Source organism: Exophiala oligosperma (genome assembly GCF_000835515.1).
Source record: "Exophiala oligosperma strain CBS 72588 unplaced genomic scaffold supercont1.25, whole genome shotgun sequence".
Lineage (NCBI taxonomy): Eukaryota > Fungi > Ascomycota > Eurotiomycetes > Chaetothyriales > Herpotrichiellaceae > Exophiala > Exophiala oligosperma.
In genome coordinates this window covers 1-18569 of record NW_015622842.1, presented here as the reverse complement: position 1 = coordinate 18569, position 18569 = coordinate 1, and the positions used below count along the sequence as shown (strand labels likewise).

The window sequence follows — 18569 nt, the reverse complement described above, 5'->3', positions numbered from 1 at the left end:
CCCAGAGTAGTAGAGTTCATGATTGCTATGAAGGCACATGTGAAGAGGATAAACCTCCCCTTCCCACCGTCGTGAGCCATGGTAATAGCTGGGTTGGCCTGAGCCAGGAAGAGACAGAAAATAATGGAGTAACAATGTTAGACATTCAAATCCTTGTGGCTCTCTTGGATTCATTTATAGAATCCCCAGCTAACGCTAACTCCACTCCCGCGGGCATGGTCAGTCTCCGGGCAAAACAACAGACAGCCGTCTACGAGATAGGCATGCATCAGCGAATTCTCTCCCCGATTTGGAAAAACTACTAGGCTACGTAAGGCGGGGAAACTACGGTAAAATCCTCGATAAAGAGTCATACGCTTTACTACCTAGTTACTAGGAAAGAGCGAATGCGGGATGCTTCCGGGTGGCGATCACAGTTTTTCAGCATGTGGCACTCCGTGTTTGCCTGGGTCCGGACCAAGGAAGAATAGGCGACATGTCCTAGCCCCTGGTCTAGTCCTCCAGAATAATAAAAGTTGAAGATAAAAGACATTCAGGATTGATCTATATACTACCATCCCCATTGACGTCTGCCTCGTCCTAGCGGCCGCACTCTTCGAACCTCGTCCTCAACCGTACTGTTCAGACCCGGGATCAACCATGGTCGCCTGCGATGTTGGATACTTACTCTCACAGCTGTCGCTGCAGGAGAAGGTAAGTCTGCTGGCAGGGGCTGATGGGTGGCAGACCCAAGAGGTTGCAAGACTAGGAATAGGATCGCTGAAGGTAAGAAGCCAAAACCGTACCATGAGTGAGAGATCATTTCTAAGGCCAGTCAAAGACGACGGATGGCCCTTGTGGTGCAAGGGGCAAGTCCACCGTCGATGGTCCAACGTCGGCCTTACTTCCAGCTCCCGTCGCTCAAGCTGCAACCTGGTCCACCAAGGCTGTGAGGGCTATTGGCAGACTGTTGTGCGAAGAGGCAAAGACAAAAGCCGCCCATGTGCTTCTGGCGCCTACGATATGCTGCGCTCGCAACCCACTAGGCGGAAGAAACTTCGAATCATTCAGTGAAGACCCCTTGCTTAGCGGTAAGCTGGCAGTCGAATACATTAGCGGCCTTCAGGAATCGGGAGAAGTTGGTGCAACGGTGAAGCATTTGTGAGACATGCTCGTTTAAGCCTTGAAGCCCTGGAAGCTACTGACTTATGCAATGCCCTAGTGTCGCCAACGAACAAGAAGAAGGACGTTTCATTATTAACGTGAACGCTAGCGAGCGGACCCTGAGAGAGATATATCTGCGTCCATTTGAAATGACTGTCAAGTCAGCAAATCCACCAACTTGCGTTATGACCGCCTACAACTGCGTAAATGGTCTCCACATGGACATGAACCGCAAACTTCTTACGGAAACTCTTCGAAACGAATGGGGTTTTGATGGGGTAGTCATGAGTGATTGGGGAGGAACAAATTCTATGGCAGAGAGTCTGCTGGCTGGGCTTGACCTGGAAATGCCAGGACCTGCTGCGCACCGTGGGGCCAACCTTCTTGCTCATCTGCAGAAGGCACCAGACGAAGAAATTCTTAAGGCAATCGATGCCTCATGCTCTCGGGTGCTGCGACTGTTAAGAGGGAAGAATTTGCTCGGCCTGTCTGCAACTGAGGTCGTGGAATCTCGCAATAGAACGGAGACGTCTTCGTACACCGACCTTGATCAGCAATTATTGCGGTCGGTGGCAGCTGATGGGATAGTTCTCCTGAAGAATTCGAAGGAGATGCTGCCACTGACTCCCGATAAAATTCATGGCAAGAGAGTCGCATTTATTGGTCCCAACTCTTTCCATGGAACACCAAGTGGCGGTGGCTCATCGAACCTGAATCAACACTATCAGACCCATCCTATGGAGGCATTCAAAGCTATAACGGCAAGTTTGGATATTAAAGTCGATGTCGAGCATTCCCCCGGTGCATTTAGCTACAAGTACCTTCCTTTAGCATCTAATGAGCAATGGCATTCTCCGCGGCGGCTCCCCGGAATGCAACAAAAGCACATGCTCCGCCTCGACTTTTTTGCATCGACAGACTTTTCCGGGCCAATTCTGGAAACTCAGTACCGCAACAGTTCTAATATCGATCTTTCTGACACCGCACCCGCTGGGCTGTCCGAGAAAGGAGATCCATATTCCTTTCGTCTTTCAACTACGGTTACGCCAAAGTCTTCTGGAATGCACGATTTCGGTATAGCGAGTGTTGGCAATGCTCGACTCTATGTGAACAATGATCTTCTCATTGACAACTATGATTGGTTTGGTCCTGCCGAAACATTTTATTGTTTTGGCAGCGCGGAGAAGCGAGGGAAGCTGTATATGACTGCTGGCCGTTCATACGAGGTCCGCATCGACTCGTCTTCCAAACTCTCTGTGAAGCCAGATTCCAATCAATCCGACGCCAACTATGTCTATGGCATTCAACCTAGCGTACGGTTTGGTTTCCTCGAGCAGCTCCCAGAGAATCCGATTGCAGATGCTCTTGCTCTTGCCCAAAGGAGCGATATCACAATTCTCGTCCTTGGCTTAAATGAGGATTGGGAGGGCGAAGGCCACGATCGTACCACAATGTCCCTCCCCGGGAAACAAGACGCGCTTGTGCAAACCCTCCTCAGGTCTGTCTCCCATCCTGAAAATGTGGTCATTGTCAATCAGTCAGGATCACCCGTAGAGATGGATTGGGAAACTGAGGCCAGCACCATCGTCCAAGCATGGTATGGTGGTCAGGAGGCTGGTAACGCTCTCTGCGATGTTCTCATTGGTAGGGTCAATCCCTCAGGTCGACTTCCCATCAGCTGGCCATTCAAATACAGCGATATGGATTTCCAGAGGTTTAAGCACACGTGGCCTGGGGTAGATGGACAAGTCGACTATGCCGAAGAGACACTTGTCGGATATCGCTGGTATCTTCATGAAGGGGTCAAACCGAGATACTGGTTCGGCTATGGCCTTGGATACTCGACTTTCAACATCTCCAACCTTGAGACGTCGGAGACAACCTCAGGATGGGATCTTACTGCAGAAGTCAGCAATACCGGAAAGACGGCCGGCCAGGAGGTTGTTCAGCTGTACTCATCCCTCCTCGGTGGTGCTGGGGTCCGGGAACTCAGATCGTTTGAGAAGACAGGCACCTTGGCCGCGGGCGAAATGCGTACAGTGACTCTGGGTCTCGAGAAGAGGGGCCTGGCGCACTGGGATGGAAGATGGATTACAGAGAAAGGCGTCTATCTTCTGGAGGTTGGAAGGAATGCCGGCGATGAAAATATGCTGATGGCCGAGGTGAGCGTTGACGAACGGCTAGAATGGTGAATGAGAAGACAGGCAGGACAACTTGACAAATGATCTTTCGTAGGTCTCAACTTGATTGCTCAGACTCCGGGAATATAAGGGTCGAACATCACTGCGATGCATTCAATATCGCGCCATTTAAACTCTACCCATGACTAGTTTCTATTCTAAAACGAAGCATCACATCGTTCAGCCAAAATATTAACCGACTGTGACCCAGCTGTCAAGCCTCACGAAGAGGACGCGCAGCCAACTATTCGATGTCGTCCATCACCAGTACTGGCCCACTCTGCCGCGGCAGTGCGTACCAGCAGTCCGAGTCTCATACCCCAAGGAGAGGAAGACCAGGGAATAGCTATCATCGCATAGGAGAGCCTCCTTATCAGCAAAAACGACGTAGGACTTCCTCTCAACGGCCAGTATGTATTTACAGGAAAGCAAGAGGCTAAAGCTATTACTCAAACCCAGTTTTGGATATATGCTTGACAAGTTTTGTCTTTTCTCTACTAGTAGAGAGTGAGCAACGAGGCCTATGAGCTGGGATACATTTTCGATCACGGCGAATTCGAGGATCTTCTCGGGACTGCTAATCGGGGAATGTCTTATAGCGACTTGGACATTCCGGACGCTGAGGTTGCATTAGGAGCGCTGCTCCAAAAGCACAAGGACGGCCCCTCCGAGTTCGAACCACACGCACAAAAATGTTAGGCAGGGTGGCAGGGCAGCCTCGATTCCCACGTACACAACATCGTCGACCCGCGAACACAACCACGGATCCTTGTAATTAGTTCAGTTGAAAACGTGCTGGACCCCTCGCGCCTCTCTCAAAGCCCATTGAAATCCGAATTGCCGACGCTGCACGCGGTTGGAGAATAGTGTTGAGGACCGTAGGAAGAAAAATCATAGGATGACGTTGGTTGTGCTGTGTTGGTGGCCGGTCTCCCTAGATTGTGGGCGAATAGAGAACAGGCCACAACGTCGGACACATTGAAGGAATGATAGAAGGAGATGAGATCTCTCTTGCGTCGGTGGATGGGACGCAGTTGATTGGTTGATTTTTGTAGAGTAATCGTGTGGAATTCATCCAACCCTTTGCCATCTAGATATTGTGAAGGAATAACCGTGTGTTGTCTCGACAGAGCCAACGGGGTGGGAGAGCGCAGGAGCAACCGGGCTGTACTATTGTACAGGCACCTTCAGTATGCATGGCGGTCCTGAGTACGCCTATGAATGCCTGTCCTGAGTGCTGCAAGCACCTATCCTGTGAGCCTGCAAGTGCTTGCCCTGAGTGGCGCTGTAGATACCTGTAAGTGCCTATCCGGGGTGCCTACACGGCGGCTTGAGAACGAGGAAATTCATGTACTGAAAGCTGCAATCGATGTCGTTGTTGTTGCCTACCTGCCTGCCTTGTGTGATAAAGGAAAACTGTTGTTCAAAGCCAAATACCTCGCCCTCCTGCCACTAAGCCCAATTAGCTCCACCACAATATAATACCTGAGCACGGAAATTCCAAGAGAGAAAAGACAGTTGGAAGGTGGGTCGTGGCGACAAAGCTTTAAACACCGAATATGGGCTTACAGATAGTATCACCAATCGTCTATCTCTATCCCTACAATATTCTCAAGAGGCGGAAACACCCTAGTAGATAACCTGACGACGATGGTGATGGCCGCCATTGGCGCCCGCCATCATTCCTGATATCGACCCCTTTTACCACGCCTCTACGCTGCTCAATGTTCTATGTACTCCCTCTAACTATATCCGTGAAGCATATCGACAGTATCCCTTGATGCAGCGACGACACTCTAGTTGCGAATTGTAGCAGTGGAAGCTTATATTTTAACTTGTTTCTCTGCTTCTTGAAGAAGTAGAGGCACATATATACATCAAAGTAACATACTAGAAGCTTCCTCACGATTTCCAAGCACGCGGAATGATTCCATAAGACTTTCATCGACGTTATAATAGTCGGTTGAGCCTCATATCACAACAGGCAGAACGGTACAAGTCCAGTGCTAGAATACCACAGTAGTAAGGCAGACGGCATGACTACTACTCTGTACTCGTATATGCACAACAATGGGACGAGGGCAGGGTACGGGCTGTAGGTTCGCCTTCTGTGTCCGGGTTGGCGTTTGAGAGGAAGGTCAAGTGACTGTAGTCGATAATAGCCGTCACAAGGTACGCAGCTAAAACTACCCTCGGGGTCCCTTACCTTACCTGACCCTGACCGTGATCTCATGGCAGAACAGAGCAGCACAGCACAGCCAAGCTAAGGGGGCACGCGTACGACAGGTACATGTACCTGGGTAAGGGACGTTGCCTTGGTGAAGCTACCGAAGCCACAGACGCACTTACATAAGGTAGATCTCACGTGCCTTATCGTGCCTTAACGTGCCTTAACGTGCCTTCTTTTGCGAGGTTAAACGGGTACCTACATACCTAAGGTAATGTACCGTATCTTATTGAAGGTAGCCCTATTCTACCCTAGTGCTCTAGTGCGTGCTAGGTTAGGGTCCTGAATTACATGTACCTTATCGCCGCTTATCGCTGTCAGTTTCCCCTTGTGTCACTTTCCCTTTTCCTTCATCTCGACTATGGGCCTTCACCTCTAGAAGCAGCGAGGAGCGAGATTATCAGGGGACAAGAAAACCCACCCTACCTAGCGTATATGACATGCCTTGCACGTCCATCTGGCAGAGATCCATGCCCGGGGTTTGTTCGTGTCAGCTGGAGCGATGGACCAATCTCGAAAGAGAGAACGCGTCTCCACGAGCGATATAAATTATAGCACGCGCCGCACATTCTCCCTGGGGCCTCTGCAATCTGATCCGGCTGCGTCATTTTCACAATCAATCTTATTGCCGGAGCATTCGCCACAATGCCATCAGCTACCACTGCCGATATCAATTTGTCCAATGCGACCACTGCGCCCCCGGACGGACTGCTGCCTGCAGAGGTTGTGCACAAGCAGGTTGTCCTGTCGAGAGCAACACAGCATCTGCTTGACCTGGAGGCGCAGTACACAGTTGGAGGCTTTACCCCCCTGCCTGGATTCTTCGAGCGAGGCAAAGGTGCAAAATTATGGGTTCGTGCAAGCAAATTTCCCAAGTTGTTTTAGCCGATGGATGGAGAATGAGAGACCGGGCTGAGATGTAGAAAACTACAGGATGTAGACGGGAAAGAATACCTCGACTTCATCTGCATGTTCAGTTCTTGTAACCAGGGACATTGCCACCCGAAGATAATTGCAGCGATGACGGAGCAGCTCAATAAGGGCGAGCTATGCCCTCTGAATTCTCCAGAAGTCCTTGCTAACGCCTGTGTCCAGCATACAATATCAATACCTCTACACACAACATGCGCTGGCCGGTATTTGCCGAGATGATGTGCAAGAGATTTAAATATGACAATATCTCTGCGATGGTCACTGGTTCAGAGGGAACTGATCTGGCTTGCAAGATTGCCAGACGTTATGCGCATGATGTGAAAGGCATTGCTCCTGAAAAGGTGCTGATTTTTGCCGTCTCGGGCAGCTACCACGGACTCTCGTCTGGAGTGTGGAACTTGCAAGACCCTAGCCCCGCAAGAACAGGTATGTCACCAAGATGTTTCGGTTAGGGAGAAGCTGCACTGACAATGAATTGTCAGCCTACGGTCTTGACAGCAAGCAACAGACAAACATCAATCCCTCGACCGGTAGGGTTCTGCGGTATGGGCATATAGAGGATATGGAGGAATGTCTTCGCGAGCATCATGCATCAGTTGGTGCCATCATTTTGGAATGCATCCGCAATACAGGAAAGTATGTGCATCGATCCCACCCTACCGATTCCCAGATCCTATGTCACTGACTTTTATCGTCGCCAGTACGTTCGAAGAAGAAGTTTCTTTCTCACGAGGCGTCTACAACCTGTGTAAGAAATACGACATCCCATTCATCGCTGACGAAGTCCGCATGGGGGCTTGCAAGACCGGGAAGTTCTTCTCCTTCAACCACCTCGGTAATGACGTGCGCCCTGACCTGCTCGTCATCGGAAAGTCTATGACTGCTGGTGCCTACCCCGCTTCATTCGTCCTGGGTGATCATGCCATGATGTCAGTCGTGGGGCCCTACGAGAGTGGCTCAACATTCGCACACACGCCCATGGCCATTGCTGCTGCTGAGGCTGCATTGAAGGTTCTGGATGAAGAGCACATGGCAGAACGCGCGAGTCAGCTCGGTGCAAAGTTCCTGGAGCTGACAAAGGACTGGAGGAGCCATCCGCACGTTGCTGATATCCAGGTCCGCGGTGCAGATTTTAGCGTGCCGATTCGAGAGAACCCAGCAGCGAGAGTGACAGCACGGAAGATTGGAGGATTGGCCTTGAGTAAAGGATTGGTGCTGTATCCGTTGGCCGGACGGCTAAGAATGGGGGTGAGCATGGCTATGACAGATGAGGAATTGAAAAGGGGCGTCCGGATCATCAAGGAGGCGCTAGATGAAGTTACGGAATATCAGGATGCTATTCCGGGAGAGGTATGGCATAAGGCTCACTAGATTCAATCACGTCCTGGTATATAGAGATGTTTTGGTTTACCTTGGAAGCAGCCAGGGTAGGACGAGTAAAACAAACTCAAACGATGTTGGATCAACGTACTACCCAATCTCATGTTTCTTGAGTCATAGATTCGGATTTACAGGCTGAAGCAATCTATCCAGCACTGGCGCTACATAAGGCACTGATGAAATGAAAATAGGAAGAGAGATCGCATTTGATTTGCAGCAGTACACCTGATAACTACGGCCTGGCAAATTTTACATTTGAATTCAGACAAGTCAGACAGAACTGATGCTGCAAATTGCTGATTATCTCTGTATCAACAATGCCCCCTGCCACTGATTCATGTCAGACAAAGCACAAACCGCCGTTGGCGTTAACTGTGCTGCCCGTACTCCATCTGCTCTCCTCGCTTGCTAGAAAAGCCACAATCTGTGCAATGTCGTCCACGGTTCCAATCCTAGGTGCTGCCGGCGTCTCCTTCATCTTGACATCCCACTCGGCCAGCACATCAGCCCCGGTATCACGCAACCACATGTCCGTGCCTACCGGCCCCGGGTTCACGCAATTGACAGTGGCATTGTGGCTCTGGCCCAGCTCCGCGGCCCACACCTTGGTGACGCCCTCCAGCGCCGCCTTGGACGCGCAATATGCTGTAGCCCATGCGCCGCCCATGCGCGCCATCACGGACGAGATGTTCACGATACGCGGTGCCTTGCCGAGATGCGGCATACTCTCCTTGACCAGAAATGTCGCCATCTGCAGGTTGGTATTGAGGATCTTATCCCACAGCTCGTATGTCAGATCCTCGAGCAGGCAGTCATCGCCTGCACCCGCGTTGTTGATGATGATGTCGATATGTGTCCACTTGTCCACCGCGGCGCGCACAATCCGCGCGGGCGCCTCTTTGTCTGTGCCGGCTGCTTGAATGATCAGCACCTCGCTGCCCAAGGCGCGTATCTTGGTCGCGATCTCTTCGGCTTGCGACGAGGCGCTCTGGTACGTGATGAGAATATTGGCGCCCCGGCTTGCAGCTCCAGTGCAATGCCAACACCGATTCCACGGGAGCCGTTGACCATCTTTACAAGAGAAGCTGCGGTCTCGAGAACTCCTTATTTGCTAGGCTCGTGTTTTGGAATGTGATACCAGATGGGCAGAAGTAGAGTTAAGACTTAGGCGCATCAATTTATACATATCAGAGTTCCAGGCCAAAGCTTTGTAGCACTCAATTATATGGCCTTTTGTTGCGGAGGGGTGACGAAGAGAAATTGAAGGTCCAAAAGATAAGCATTGAGCTTCAAGGGAGTGAGGGCGAGCAGCCAGCCCAAAGGGGCTCTCTCTGTGGCCTTCCGCCCAATTGAGGAACGAAAAGAGCGGATGGATAGGGTTGTCGTGTTTTTCCTCTGTAACCACGCTCTCAGAGTGTTGCCACTATCCTCCAGAATCTTAATAAGAACGGTAGGAATGGCCGAGTTGGGTTTCTGAAGTGATCTAATGAAATATCGGCGGTATGAGAGAGGCCAAGTCAAGCCAAGTCAAGTCAAGTCAAGTAAAATCAGGCGAAGTAAAAAAGGAGCGGGTTTGATGCGCGTTAGGGCTAGCATCGCGGTTGACTCCCGCATTCAGACACCTCCGCGTTTCCGCCCTTTTCAGGCAGGGGAGATAACGAACATACTATCAGTATTGTCGTACTCTGCCATGCCCCGCCCTGGCCCGTCTAGTCCTATGTCGATCGCGCAAGTGCAGCCACACATATCGACTTCCCACATCCAACTTGCTCGTCTTTGGGCGACCTTACCAGCAGATACCGGCAGGTTGGATCGCCCGCTGGCAGTACCTTACTGGGTGTACTGACTCGCGAGCCTTGTTATCTGGAGCATGCTTGCTTTACATGACTGTAATGTTGCACAGTGTGGTGGATAGTTGCGCTTGGCCCTTTCGATGCGTTATCGCATGCCCTCACTCAATGCAATCTCGAAGATCCGTGGGTGCTAGACAGGGATTTTCTGATGCAAAAGCCTCCTTTCCGCACGAGGCTCGCCGATACAATCGCGATGACGTCGAAAACATTATCGGAATTCTGGCGATTCTGCCTGGTGAGAACCACCAAGTGATCTACCAGCTCGCCTGGCAAATAACTTCTCATGAGTTTCTTTTTTAAGCTGATGTGCATTTTCAGATATATAACAGCGGAACTGACTTGGCATACATGGAAAACCTCAGCGCATTCCCCCAACCGACCTGTCATATACCTCGTTTTCATTGCCACGAGCCTATCATGTTTTGAGTACGTTGCAGCGGGAAGAGAAGCGACTTATGAACACTATTGATTCTCCCCAGAGTCAATATGAAGGCGTTATCGTAGCCAGTGTGTTGGGTCAGGCAGTACCGTATATCAATACATGTCTCCCACCGGCTGTTGTCTTCCCAGGGCCGCCAAAGGATGACCATCTTTAATCCATCCGAGAAATGGTGCACTAAGGTTGTAATCGATGAGTTTGAGCATCTGGTCATAATAAAGTTCTTTCAGCTTCTCGGGATCGTTGTTCAGATCCTGGTTTTATTCCATCATCCAGTCACAGATCAGCAGGAGGTAACGCTAAAGCACAAACCCGGCTGTTCAATTTTCGTATTTCTGAGCGTTAGGACGTACCTGGCTGAGAAATCCTTTGGTCATGAGACAACTGTATACAAATCGTACCTCGTCTGTGGTCGTGTTCGCTGATCCGCCGTGATAACACGATGAGAGCATGATGAACGCGTCGCCGGGATCCAGTTCTGCGTAGACCGCGAGATCCTCACTCGGCGGTGTGTCATGATCCCAGAGATGCGAGCCAGGAATGAACCTTCGATGCTCCATTTGCCTTGGTCGTCTTTCTGCCACCCACGAAAAAGCCAATACCGGTGTCTTGCCCAATCTCGTAATCCTCTGCAGGCATCTGTTTCAAAACACGGTGATGGATCACATCGTCACGATGCAAGGGCTGTGCAGCAGCGCCAGGCCCGATCGCAAAGTGAATGTGTTGTTGAGCTGTGGGTAGCTGGTGCTGGCCTGGAGCTCCTGCCCTAGGTAGTTCTTTGATGTGCTAGAGAGAAGCTTGGTGCACACAGACTGGTGCGTCTTGTCACAAACAATCTTCTCCATGAAGACTTTGGATTTGGCGGCTAAGCCATTAATCCGGCGTGTCTCACGAGGGAAAAAGTCTCCGTCCCAAGGCTTGTCAGCGTCGAGAAAGGGCTGAACGTCTTTCTGAATAAGAGCAAGGTCGCTAGGAGATTGCGACATTATTGATGGTACATCCGCCTGCTTTGGTGAGGGCGGCGATGATCTGATATAGAGTTACCGGTGCGTTCTCGAAAGCCTCCACCTTGGGCAGTGGTCTTTTTCGATCATCCTCGAAAAGCTTCGTGAGGACAGAGTCGGTTTCGGGGCCTTGTTCCATAAGGTCATTGTTGCAGGTTAGGTGGTGATCTGTTTGCTTACAAACAAATTCACAGTACTCGAGCGTAATTGCACGCGCCTGACAAGCTAGCTTAATTCTTTACTTTATATACTTTAAAAAACTTTAAGTTTTATATTTAATTATTTTATAACGTGGATGATAAGCGAGCTGGCCACTTCTCCAGAAAATCGCGACCACCAACTTCCAACGCATCTTCCTCCACCAAACATGATGAATAATTCTTGTAAAGAAAGTCAGATACTCCTTGCCGCCCAAGCAATCCAACGAGACCCTAATTTAAGCGCTAGAGCCGCAGCAAAGATCTTTAGAGTCCCTCGTGCCACCCTAGGCACGCGTCTCAACGGGACCATGTCTCGACGCGACAGTACACCCAATTCCCGGAAATTGACTAATCTAGAGGAGAAGACGATTATTCAACATGTCCTTGACTTAGACTCTCGATCATTCCCTCCCCGGTTGTGTGAGGTGGAACATATGGCCAATCGACTGCTCGCGGAGCGCGACACGCCGCAGGTCGGGAAGCGCTGGGCCGCAAACTTTGTCAAGCGACAACCAGAGCTCCGGACGCGTTTCTTTCGTCGGTACGACTATAAGAGGGCTCAATGCGAAGATCCGGATGTGATTCGTGATTGGTTCTCGCTCGTGAAGAACACAATCACTAAGTATGGCATCGTGGACTCAGATATTTTCAACTTCGATGAGACCGGGTTTATGATGGGCATTATCTCAACAGGTATGGTCGTAACAAGCGCCGAAAGACTTTCTAATACGAAACTGGTCCAACCTGGTGATCGAGAATGGGTTACAGTCATTCAAGGTGTCAACGCGAAGGGCTGGACCGTCCCTCCGTACATTATCGTTTCCGGTAAATATCATCTCTCAACTTGGTACCTAAATAGCACTCTCCCCCACGACTGGGTAATCGCTACCTCCCCAAACGGCTGGACCACTAATGAGAGAGGCCTAGAATGGATTCAGCACTTTGAGAAGTACACTAAGCCTCGAACCTCGGGTCAATATCGTCTTCTTATCCTCGATGGGCATGGAAGTCATCACTCGACCGACTTTGAGCTCTACTGCAAGGATCATAATATTGTTACTCTCTGTATGCCTCCCCATTCATCTCACATACTTCAGCGTCTAGATGTTGGGTGCTTTGGTCCACTAAAACAGGCGTATGGTCGTCAAATTGAGAAGAGAATGAGAGCCGGTCCCACCCACATTATTAAGGATGACTTCTTTCCGGCGTTTTTCGCCGCGTTTCAGGGCTCTATGATAGAAAGCAATATTCAAGGAGGCTTTCGAGGTGCAGGACTTCATCCCTGGGATCCTGAAAGTGTTATTGCTCGGTTGGATGTGAAGTTACGAAAGCCAACACCCGAAATGGGTGGTCCTGAGACCACCCAACCTTGGGTCTCTAAAACACCTAATAATTTAGTTGAGGCCAGTTCACAGTCCGAATTCATTAAGAATGGAGTCTCTCTCCATCAAGGAAGCTCTCCGACACCGATTCTTGAGGCCATTAACCAGTTTGCGAAGGGTGCGACTGGAATTATGCACCAGATCGCGCTTTTAAAGTCCGAAGTCAACACACTTCGAGAGGAGAATGCATTACTTAGCCGTCGTCGCCAAGGACACGTCTCCGCGAAGGAGGAAGCATGACACTAGCCGAGGGACAAGGTCTGCAGGCTCAGAATGAGGTGGAAGTGCAGATAAAGCAGGAAACGCAGCGAAGTAGTGGTCGAAAGCTGAGGACGGAAACGCGGCCGAGAGTCTGTGGCGTCTGCGGGAAGTCAGGACACAATGCAAGAACCTGTCAAGTAGTTATCTCCTCATCTGAGGAAGAGGATTCAGAGTAGTTTCAATTGATTTAAGGCGTTGTGGTTGAGGATAGTCATGAAATACGTCGATGATTCTGGTGAGGTGGCCAGCTCGCTTGTCTGTCTCACTCGCTTATCAAGTACGTTATGTCTTTTTCTTTTTTTAAAATTCTCAAATAAATTGAATGTCAATACCTAGATCCTTCATTACAGTAAACCAACTAATATTGCCCTGGTCTGATTGCATAGCATCTCGTTGGCGCCATACCTCTAGTACAACATTAACAGCCAAGCAGACATTGCCTACATCGCGAATCTTGCTACTTCGGAAGAAGGACATTGCGCAACGACGCAGCTCAGGTGTCTCTGCCTCGCACGCAGTGATGAAGGGTGCCCACAAAAGACCTGCGACATTCATCTCTGCTTCTAAAAATCGGATTGCGTTGAGGTGCTTGAGACCTTGAGAAACGAGGTGTTGAACATGTAATGGCGGCGTCCGCCGGAGGGTTCGGTAAAAGTGGATGAGGCAGGCATAGTAGAATGCACATGCATGATGCTGTCGCAGCTCTTCACAAGTTGTGCTTTTCGTTGGGTGACTGAGCGTGGCCGGGTTGGAGGCAAGTATTCTGCTTTGTAGCGTGACTAGCTCTTCTTCGGACGGGCTAACATTTGAAAGCTGACGAATTCGTGTTATGCAGTCATATACAGGTTTTGTAAGCCCGTATAAAGTATCAAGGCAATACACTGTTTCGTCAATCTCCTCGAAATCGTCATCAACCCCTTTGCTGTCCCATGGGCTCGAAGGCTCTAGGCGGGATGAGGAGGTTTCGGCATCACAGGGACTGTGCCATGATAGTGCAGAAACAGCTTTAAATATCTGAACCAATATTGGACAGTTGCTGTTGGATTTCCGGTACGCAGTATTTGCAAGGAATATCCTTCCACCATCGATATGTATACGCCAGGTGAAGGAATTGCCGATTATGAGTTCAAGTGTAGATAGAGCGATTATCGTCGCTAAGATGGCTTCCTTCTGATCTTGGTCATTTGTCATTAGAGCTCTTCGTAAGCAGTTAAGGCTCAGACGATGATATTTAGTACCAACGCTGTTTAGGTCGCCAGGCTGCGATTCATGACGTGCTCGAAAGAAAGCTGCGATAGCACAAATAGCGTGTAGTAAAGCCTTACTACCTGTTCCAGCAGAGGGCGAGCTTGGGGAAACCATAGCCAAGGGGATATAAATTACCTGAAAAGGATTGGTGATACTTTCGACAGGTAGCATTAGTCCGCTTAGGTGTGTCGCCCAATAGTGGAGAAGCTGCCGCTGTTCATGAGTAGCCACGTAAAAGAAGGGAATGGTGACAGGCCGTGGAGCACACAAATCCCCGGCCATGATTTTATCTTCGTTCTTTAGCTCTAGAGTCGCTCCTGGCGCGCGACATCTGCTCAAGACCTGATTTGTCCATGGTTCAACCGACGGGACGAGTTTTTGGCCTTTCGCTATGTGCGCGTCCAAGGTCTCTCCTTCAAGGGAATGTGTGTCAAGCCTCACGTCTGAAGTTCGATCTGAAGTTCGAGATGTAGTGAAGACTGTGAATGGTGCCAAAATCAAGCTTTCTGCGCTCTCAAATACATCCAACGAATCGACTGCCCATTCGATATATTCTGAGCTGAGGGCGGGCATGCGATCCTCAAATTCGTCAAACAAGATGCGACGGTTGGACCGCCTTTCCGTTGATGTATCAGTTTCATCGTCCCAAACCAATTTGATGCCATACCCACCACAACCTAATGTGGCACGCTTGCACCGCAGACAGCTTGGCTTTGTCTCATCGCATTTTACATGACGCGAGCGGCATGTCCAGCAGCCAGAGTACGTCTTCGAGTGCTTCGTACGCTTCTTTTCTCTTCGAGGCTTTCGCGGCTGATGAGAGTGCGAGATATGCGATACGTCCGCTGCCATATTAGACACTGAAGGCACGAGAGAAGACCAGGATTTCTTGACGTCTTTCTCGCAGCACGTATCAATTGAGGACGGTTCGGTTTTGATGAACATGAACAGATCTTGGACGTCAGTCTACCACCCGAAACTTGAGACCTCGCTTATGATTACCGGCCCCTCGGGCCCGAGGAATCAGGTGATATTACGCAGTAAATTAGGCTCCGTAGTTAGCAGGCTTAGGACAAAAAGAGCACTTTCCCTCCTGAAGATCTGTCCTTTCGAACTCTGGATTAGAGGCAGGATGGCTAAGAGGAGAGCTGCGGGGCAAGCATCTTGTTCCAAAGATTGAGGAGATTGAAGGTGGTGAAATAAAGTCTCCTTGTGATGAGTTATAGATCATGTCCCTCTTCTATATTGCTTATGAGGATTAAAGGTAGAGGTGAGGAAGAACAACAAGAAAATGATATGCAGATATAGTGCGGGGGATGCGCCGCGGAGTCTTTTGTTGGCGATTGGCGGATATCCCATATTGCACTTCCCTCCGTGGAGTCCGCACGCTACCAGCTGCCCTTGCTTTTACTTGCCTTGCGTGGTCGATTGCCGAGTTTGGTAGCAGCTAGTCATGATATGATAGTCAGAGGCCGTCTTGTTGAGATGTTTATAGTTGTACATCTGTAATAACTTTTCTGCTTGATCGACTTTATGCCTATGGCAGCCTCCTTCTCGTCACTATCTGCATCACCTGGAACCTGAGACAGTATCATTAAACGAGGCTATTGTTGCACCTATCTATCTGCTGCTTTCTTCCTTCCTCAATGGAATGATACATAGCAGAAGTCAAGCTGCTAGGATCTTCGCCACTGTCTCCGCCGGTTTCATTAGATGACGTATAATCTTTCTAGAGTATATATAACATTATGTGTGAATAAGCCCTTTTACGTTCTTGATACGTGGTCATTCCCAAATAATCTATGTGCATAAAGCCCTCCGATAACACCCAGCACCACGACAGGAAAGACTCCTAACCATATTTCCTTTCGAAGCCGAGCTAAATTGCTACCGTGCGATGCACGCTTCACAGTCAACGAGATCTAGAGATCGTCAGAAATCAGTTTCATCATGATATTAGGAACTGGCGCATGTCGAGCTCTGAGAAGTTTTAGAGACATGTTACTTTGACTGACCGGAGGGATGCAGTCTCCAACAAAAAGATCTTTAAGCATTGCCTTCGCGTCTTCACTGTGCCCAACTTCCTCAAAGGCTTCCGAGGCCTCTTTCCCGGCTACTTCCAAAAGGATTTCATGCCCTGCACTGTAAGAGGCGGCCAGTTGTCAACACCTCAGGTCTTGTAGCCTGCCCGTCGAGTCTACTATAACATGCAGGGGAACTCACGGATGTTTGTCGGCGAAGTCCGTGCAGTCGTAAACCTTGCCATGGATGATCATGAAGAGGTCCTCTTTCTTGTTATGCATCGCCACCTCCGGTACGGTGAAAACCTTGGCCATCGTGGGTGGCTGCTCAGAATGGCACAACTTTCCGTTCGGCGGGTCAAGCCTGCTGTAGTGAGTAATGATGGTGGTAGGATACTCTTTTGAACAATGTTATATAGAATCTTTTAGTGCTATTTATGATGTGTGGAGGTCGCAAAGCAGCGAATGCGCTCAAAAATGCTGAGCAGTTGGCGTCGTTCCCTTCCGACATACTTTTGCAGCGTGTTTTTAGACCGCCACCCGAGTCGGAGCTGATAAGCCTGCCGACACCAGATTGGGCTTGGACGAATGTGGTAGGCGACAACGACCAGTTCAGCCGAACGCTTTGTCCGACAGAGGCGGGCTAACATTCACAAACTCTCCATAAAGGAATCCGTAGCATAGTCCTGGTCGGTCATGCCATGTCAGAACACATGCGCAGTGATTTTATTGCTTCATGAGTGTGCACAGCTTGCTTGAATAAAGGTGTGCATTCAAGGACGCTCCTTTCTCTGACCAGCAAGCACATTACAAGAAATGAAAATCGCTATCGCAGGTGCTGGCGATTTGGCCAAGTACCTTACCGAAGAGCTCCTCTTCGCCGGACATGATGTGGTCGTCCTTTCACGCTCGCAACCTGCTTGGTTCATGCGGTCGGACATCACCTTCGCCACTGTCGACTACACTTCGGTTGCCACACTGACTTCGGCCTTGTCTGACTGTGACGGCCTTATCTCCGCCATTTTCGACTATACTTTGGGCTTCACGACCGCCCATCTTGCCCTTCTCGAGGCCTGCCAGCAATCTCCGAAGTGCAAATCGTTAATTCCCTCCGAGTATGCCGGCAATACGGACGACTATCCTGACCAACCCACCTTCTATTATGCAAACCACGAGCCAGTACGGAAAGCGCTGCGCGAACAGACCGAGATACGATGGACATTGTTCAATCTCGGCTGGTTGACCGACTATCTTGTTCCAGCATCGCATCGGTACATCAAAGACATTGGCGAAAACCATCCCGTAGATCTGGCCGCTGGAACTATCCGAATCCCCGGCACTGGCAACGAGAAGGTTGGTTTTACTCCTGTCCGGGATGCAGCCAAGGCTATTGTCCGTCTCTTTGAATTTCCGACCTGGGAACAGACCATCTACGTCTGCGGCGAGACAACAACCTGGAATGCTGTCGCCGAGAAATTCAAAGCCAGGGGCACAGCGCTGAGAGTCAGCCATAGGTCTAAAGAGGTCATAGAGAAACAGGAGGCTGATGCGTCGAGCAGCAAGGACGACGTCATAGCTGCGCAGTATGAACTTTGGAGCATTTCAGGCGCAGGCCTCCTGCCTCAGGAAAAATTGACGAGGCAGCGAGAAAAGTATTTCAACGGGCTCACATTCAGGACGATAGATGAGTTTTTGGCAGACGCAGAAGAAGCAGGAGAAGGGAGCAGCAGAGCTTTATAGATTGACTTTGCGGCCAGGTCCCCAAACTGTCTCTGAAGCCTCTTCATCGACGATAGAGAGAAGCACTCGGCGTGTCTAGTACATATCTCCCAGAGGCTGTGCCCTACCAAGAGCAGCCAAAGGATGTCCTTCTTTGATCCAGCCTAAGAATGGTGCGCTGAGATTGTAACCAATGAGCTTCAGCATCTCGTCATCGTAGAGCGAGGCTAGTACTTCGGGCGAATTGTTCAGATACTGGTTCTCTTCCTGTTCGCAACAATGTCAGTCTGCAGCAAAAGTTCGGGGTTCAGTATGGAGCATTCAGTACTTGTCTGAGATATCCCTTTGTCATAAAACAACTGTAAACCAAACGCTCTTGATTCGTTGTCGTGTTTGCGGAGCCACCGTGATAGCAGGATGCAAGCATGATGAAGCCATCCCCAGGTTCCAACTCGGCATAGACGCACAAGTCTTCTGCTGGTGGAGTGTCGTGCTTCCATAGATGCGAGCCAGGAATGAATCTTGTGGCCCCATTCGCTTTGGTGGTCTTCTTACCTCCGACGAAAAATCCTATAGCAC

The 18569-nt window shown here is 49.9% G+C and overlaps 7 protein-coding genes across 8 annotated transcripts; 2 read left to right on the top strand and 5 right to left on the bottom strand.

The window, feature by feature from the left end:
- Positions 1-639: 639 nt before the first annotated feature.
- Positions 640-3335, top strand: PV06_11281 (uncharacterized protein; the record flags this gene model as incomplete). Its single annotated transcript, XM_016412928.1, has 3 exons — positions 640-765; positions 821-1140; positions 1202-3335. The coding sequence occupies 3 exons, from the start codon at positions 640-642 to the stop codon at positions 3333-3335; spliced, it is 2580 nt and encodes an 859-aa protein (XP_016256682.1).
- A 2819-nt stretch (positions 3336-6154) lies between these two features.
- Positions 6155-7951, top strand: PV06_11280. 2 transcript variants are annotated; one of them, XM_016412926.1, is made up of 5 exons: positions 6155-6402; positions 6484-6592; positions 6646-6909; positions 6966-7119; positions 7185-7951. In XM_016412926.1, exons 1-5 carry the CDS (start codon positions 6196-6198, stop codon positions 7852-7854), a joined length of 1404 nt encoding a protein of 467 aa, XP_016256680.1. In that variant the 5' UTR covers positions 6155-6195; the 3' UTR covers positions 7855-7951. The 2 variants fall into 2 exon arrangements, with proteins under 2 accessions (XP_016256680.1, XP_016256681.1); XM_016412927.1 differs by lacking the exon at positions 6155-6402 and having other exon boundaries at positions 6458-6592.
- Positions 7952-8203: 252 nt separating this feature from the next.
- PV06_11279 (uncharacterized protein) lies at positions 8204-8934 on the bottom strand (the record flags this gene model as incomplete). The annotated part of the gene is made up of 2 exons (XM_016412925.1): positions 8204-8851; positions 8908-8934. 2 exons carry the CDS (start codon positions 8932-8934, stop codon positions 8204-8206), a joined length of 675 nt encoding a protein of 224 aa, XP_016256679.1.
- Positions 8935-10250: 1316 nt separating this feature from the next.
- Positions 10251-10715, bottom strand: PV06_11278 (uncharacterized protein; the record flags this gene model as incomplete). The annotated part of the gene is made up of 2 exons (XM_016412924.1): positions 10251-10409; positions 10509-10715. The coding sequence occupies 2 exons, from the start codon at positions 10713-10715 to the stop codon at positions 10251-10253; spliced, it is 366 nt and encodes a 121-aa protein (XP_016256678.1).
- Positions 10716-10817: 102 nt separating this feature from the next.
- On the bottom strand, positions 10818-11141 carry PV06_11277 (uncharacterized protein; the record flags this gene model as incomplete). Its single annotated transcript, XM_016412923.1, has 1 exon — positions 10818-11141. One exon carries the CDS (start codon positions 11139-11141, stop codon positions 10818-10820), a length of 324 nt encoding a protein of 107 aa, XP_016256677.1.
- Positions 11142-15926: 4785 nt separating this feature from the next.
- Positions 15927-16662, bottom strand: PV06_11276 (uncharacterized protein). The gene is made up of 3 exons (XM_016412922.1): positions 16474-16662; positions 16266-16392; positions 15927-16172 (listed from the first exon to the last, which is right to left on the bottom strand). The coding sequence occupies exons 1-3, from the start codon at positions 16584-16586 to the stop codon at positions 16017-16019; spliced, it is 396 nt and encodes a 131-aa protein (XP_016256676.1). The 5' UTR covers positions 16587-16662; the 3' UTR covers positions 15927-16016.
- A 1424-nt stretch (positions 16663-18086) lies between these two features.
- PV06_11275 (uncharacterized protein) lies at positions 18087-18537 on the bottom strand (the record flags this gene model as incomplete). The annotated part of the gene is made up of 2 exons (XM_016412921.1): positions 18087-18257; positions 18358-18537. Coding segments are annotated over 2 exons (351 nt in total), but the record flags the coding sequence as incomplete, so codon positions are not given.
- Positions 18538-18569: the final 32 nt, after the last annotated feature.

Excerpts from the sequence above, each read along its gene's own strand:
- PV06_11276 (XM_016412922.1), bottom strand. The coding sequence starts at position 16,586 with ATGGCCAAGGTTTTCACCGTACCGGAGGTGGCGATGCATAACAAGAAA. Across the intron at positions 16,393-16,473 it reads GACTTCGCCGACAAACATCC|TGCAGGGCATGAAATCCTTT; the intron begins GTGAGTTCCCCT and ends CGCCTCTTACAG. Across the intron at positions 16,173-16,265 it reads TTGGAGACTGCATCCCTCCG|ATCTCGTTGACTGTGAAGCG; the intron begins GTCAGTCAAAGT and ends GACGATCTCTAG.
- PV06_11280 (XM_016412926.1), top strand. The coding sequence starts at position 6,196 with ATGCCATCAGCTACCACTGCCGATATCAATTTGTCCAATGCGACCACT. Across the intron at positions 6,403-6,483 it reads GCAAAGGTGCAAAATTATGG|GATGTAGACGGGAAAGAATA; the intron begins GTTCGTGCAAGC and ends AGAAAACTACAG. Across the intron at positions 6,593-6,645 it reads GACGGAGCAGCTCAATAAGG|CATACAATATCAATACCTCT; the intron begins GCGAGCTATGCC and ends GCCTGTGTCCAG.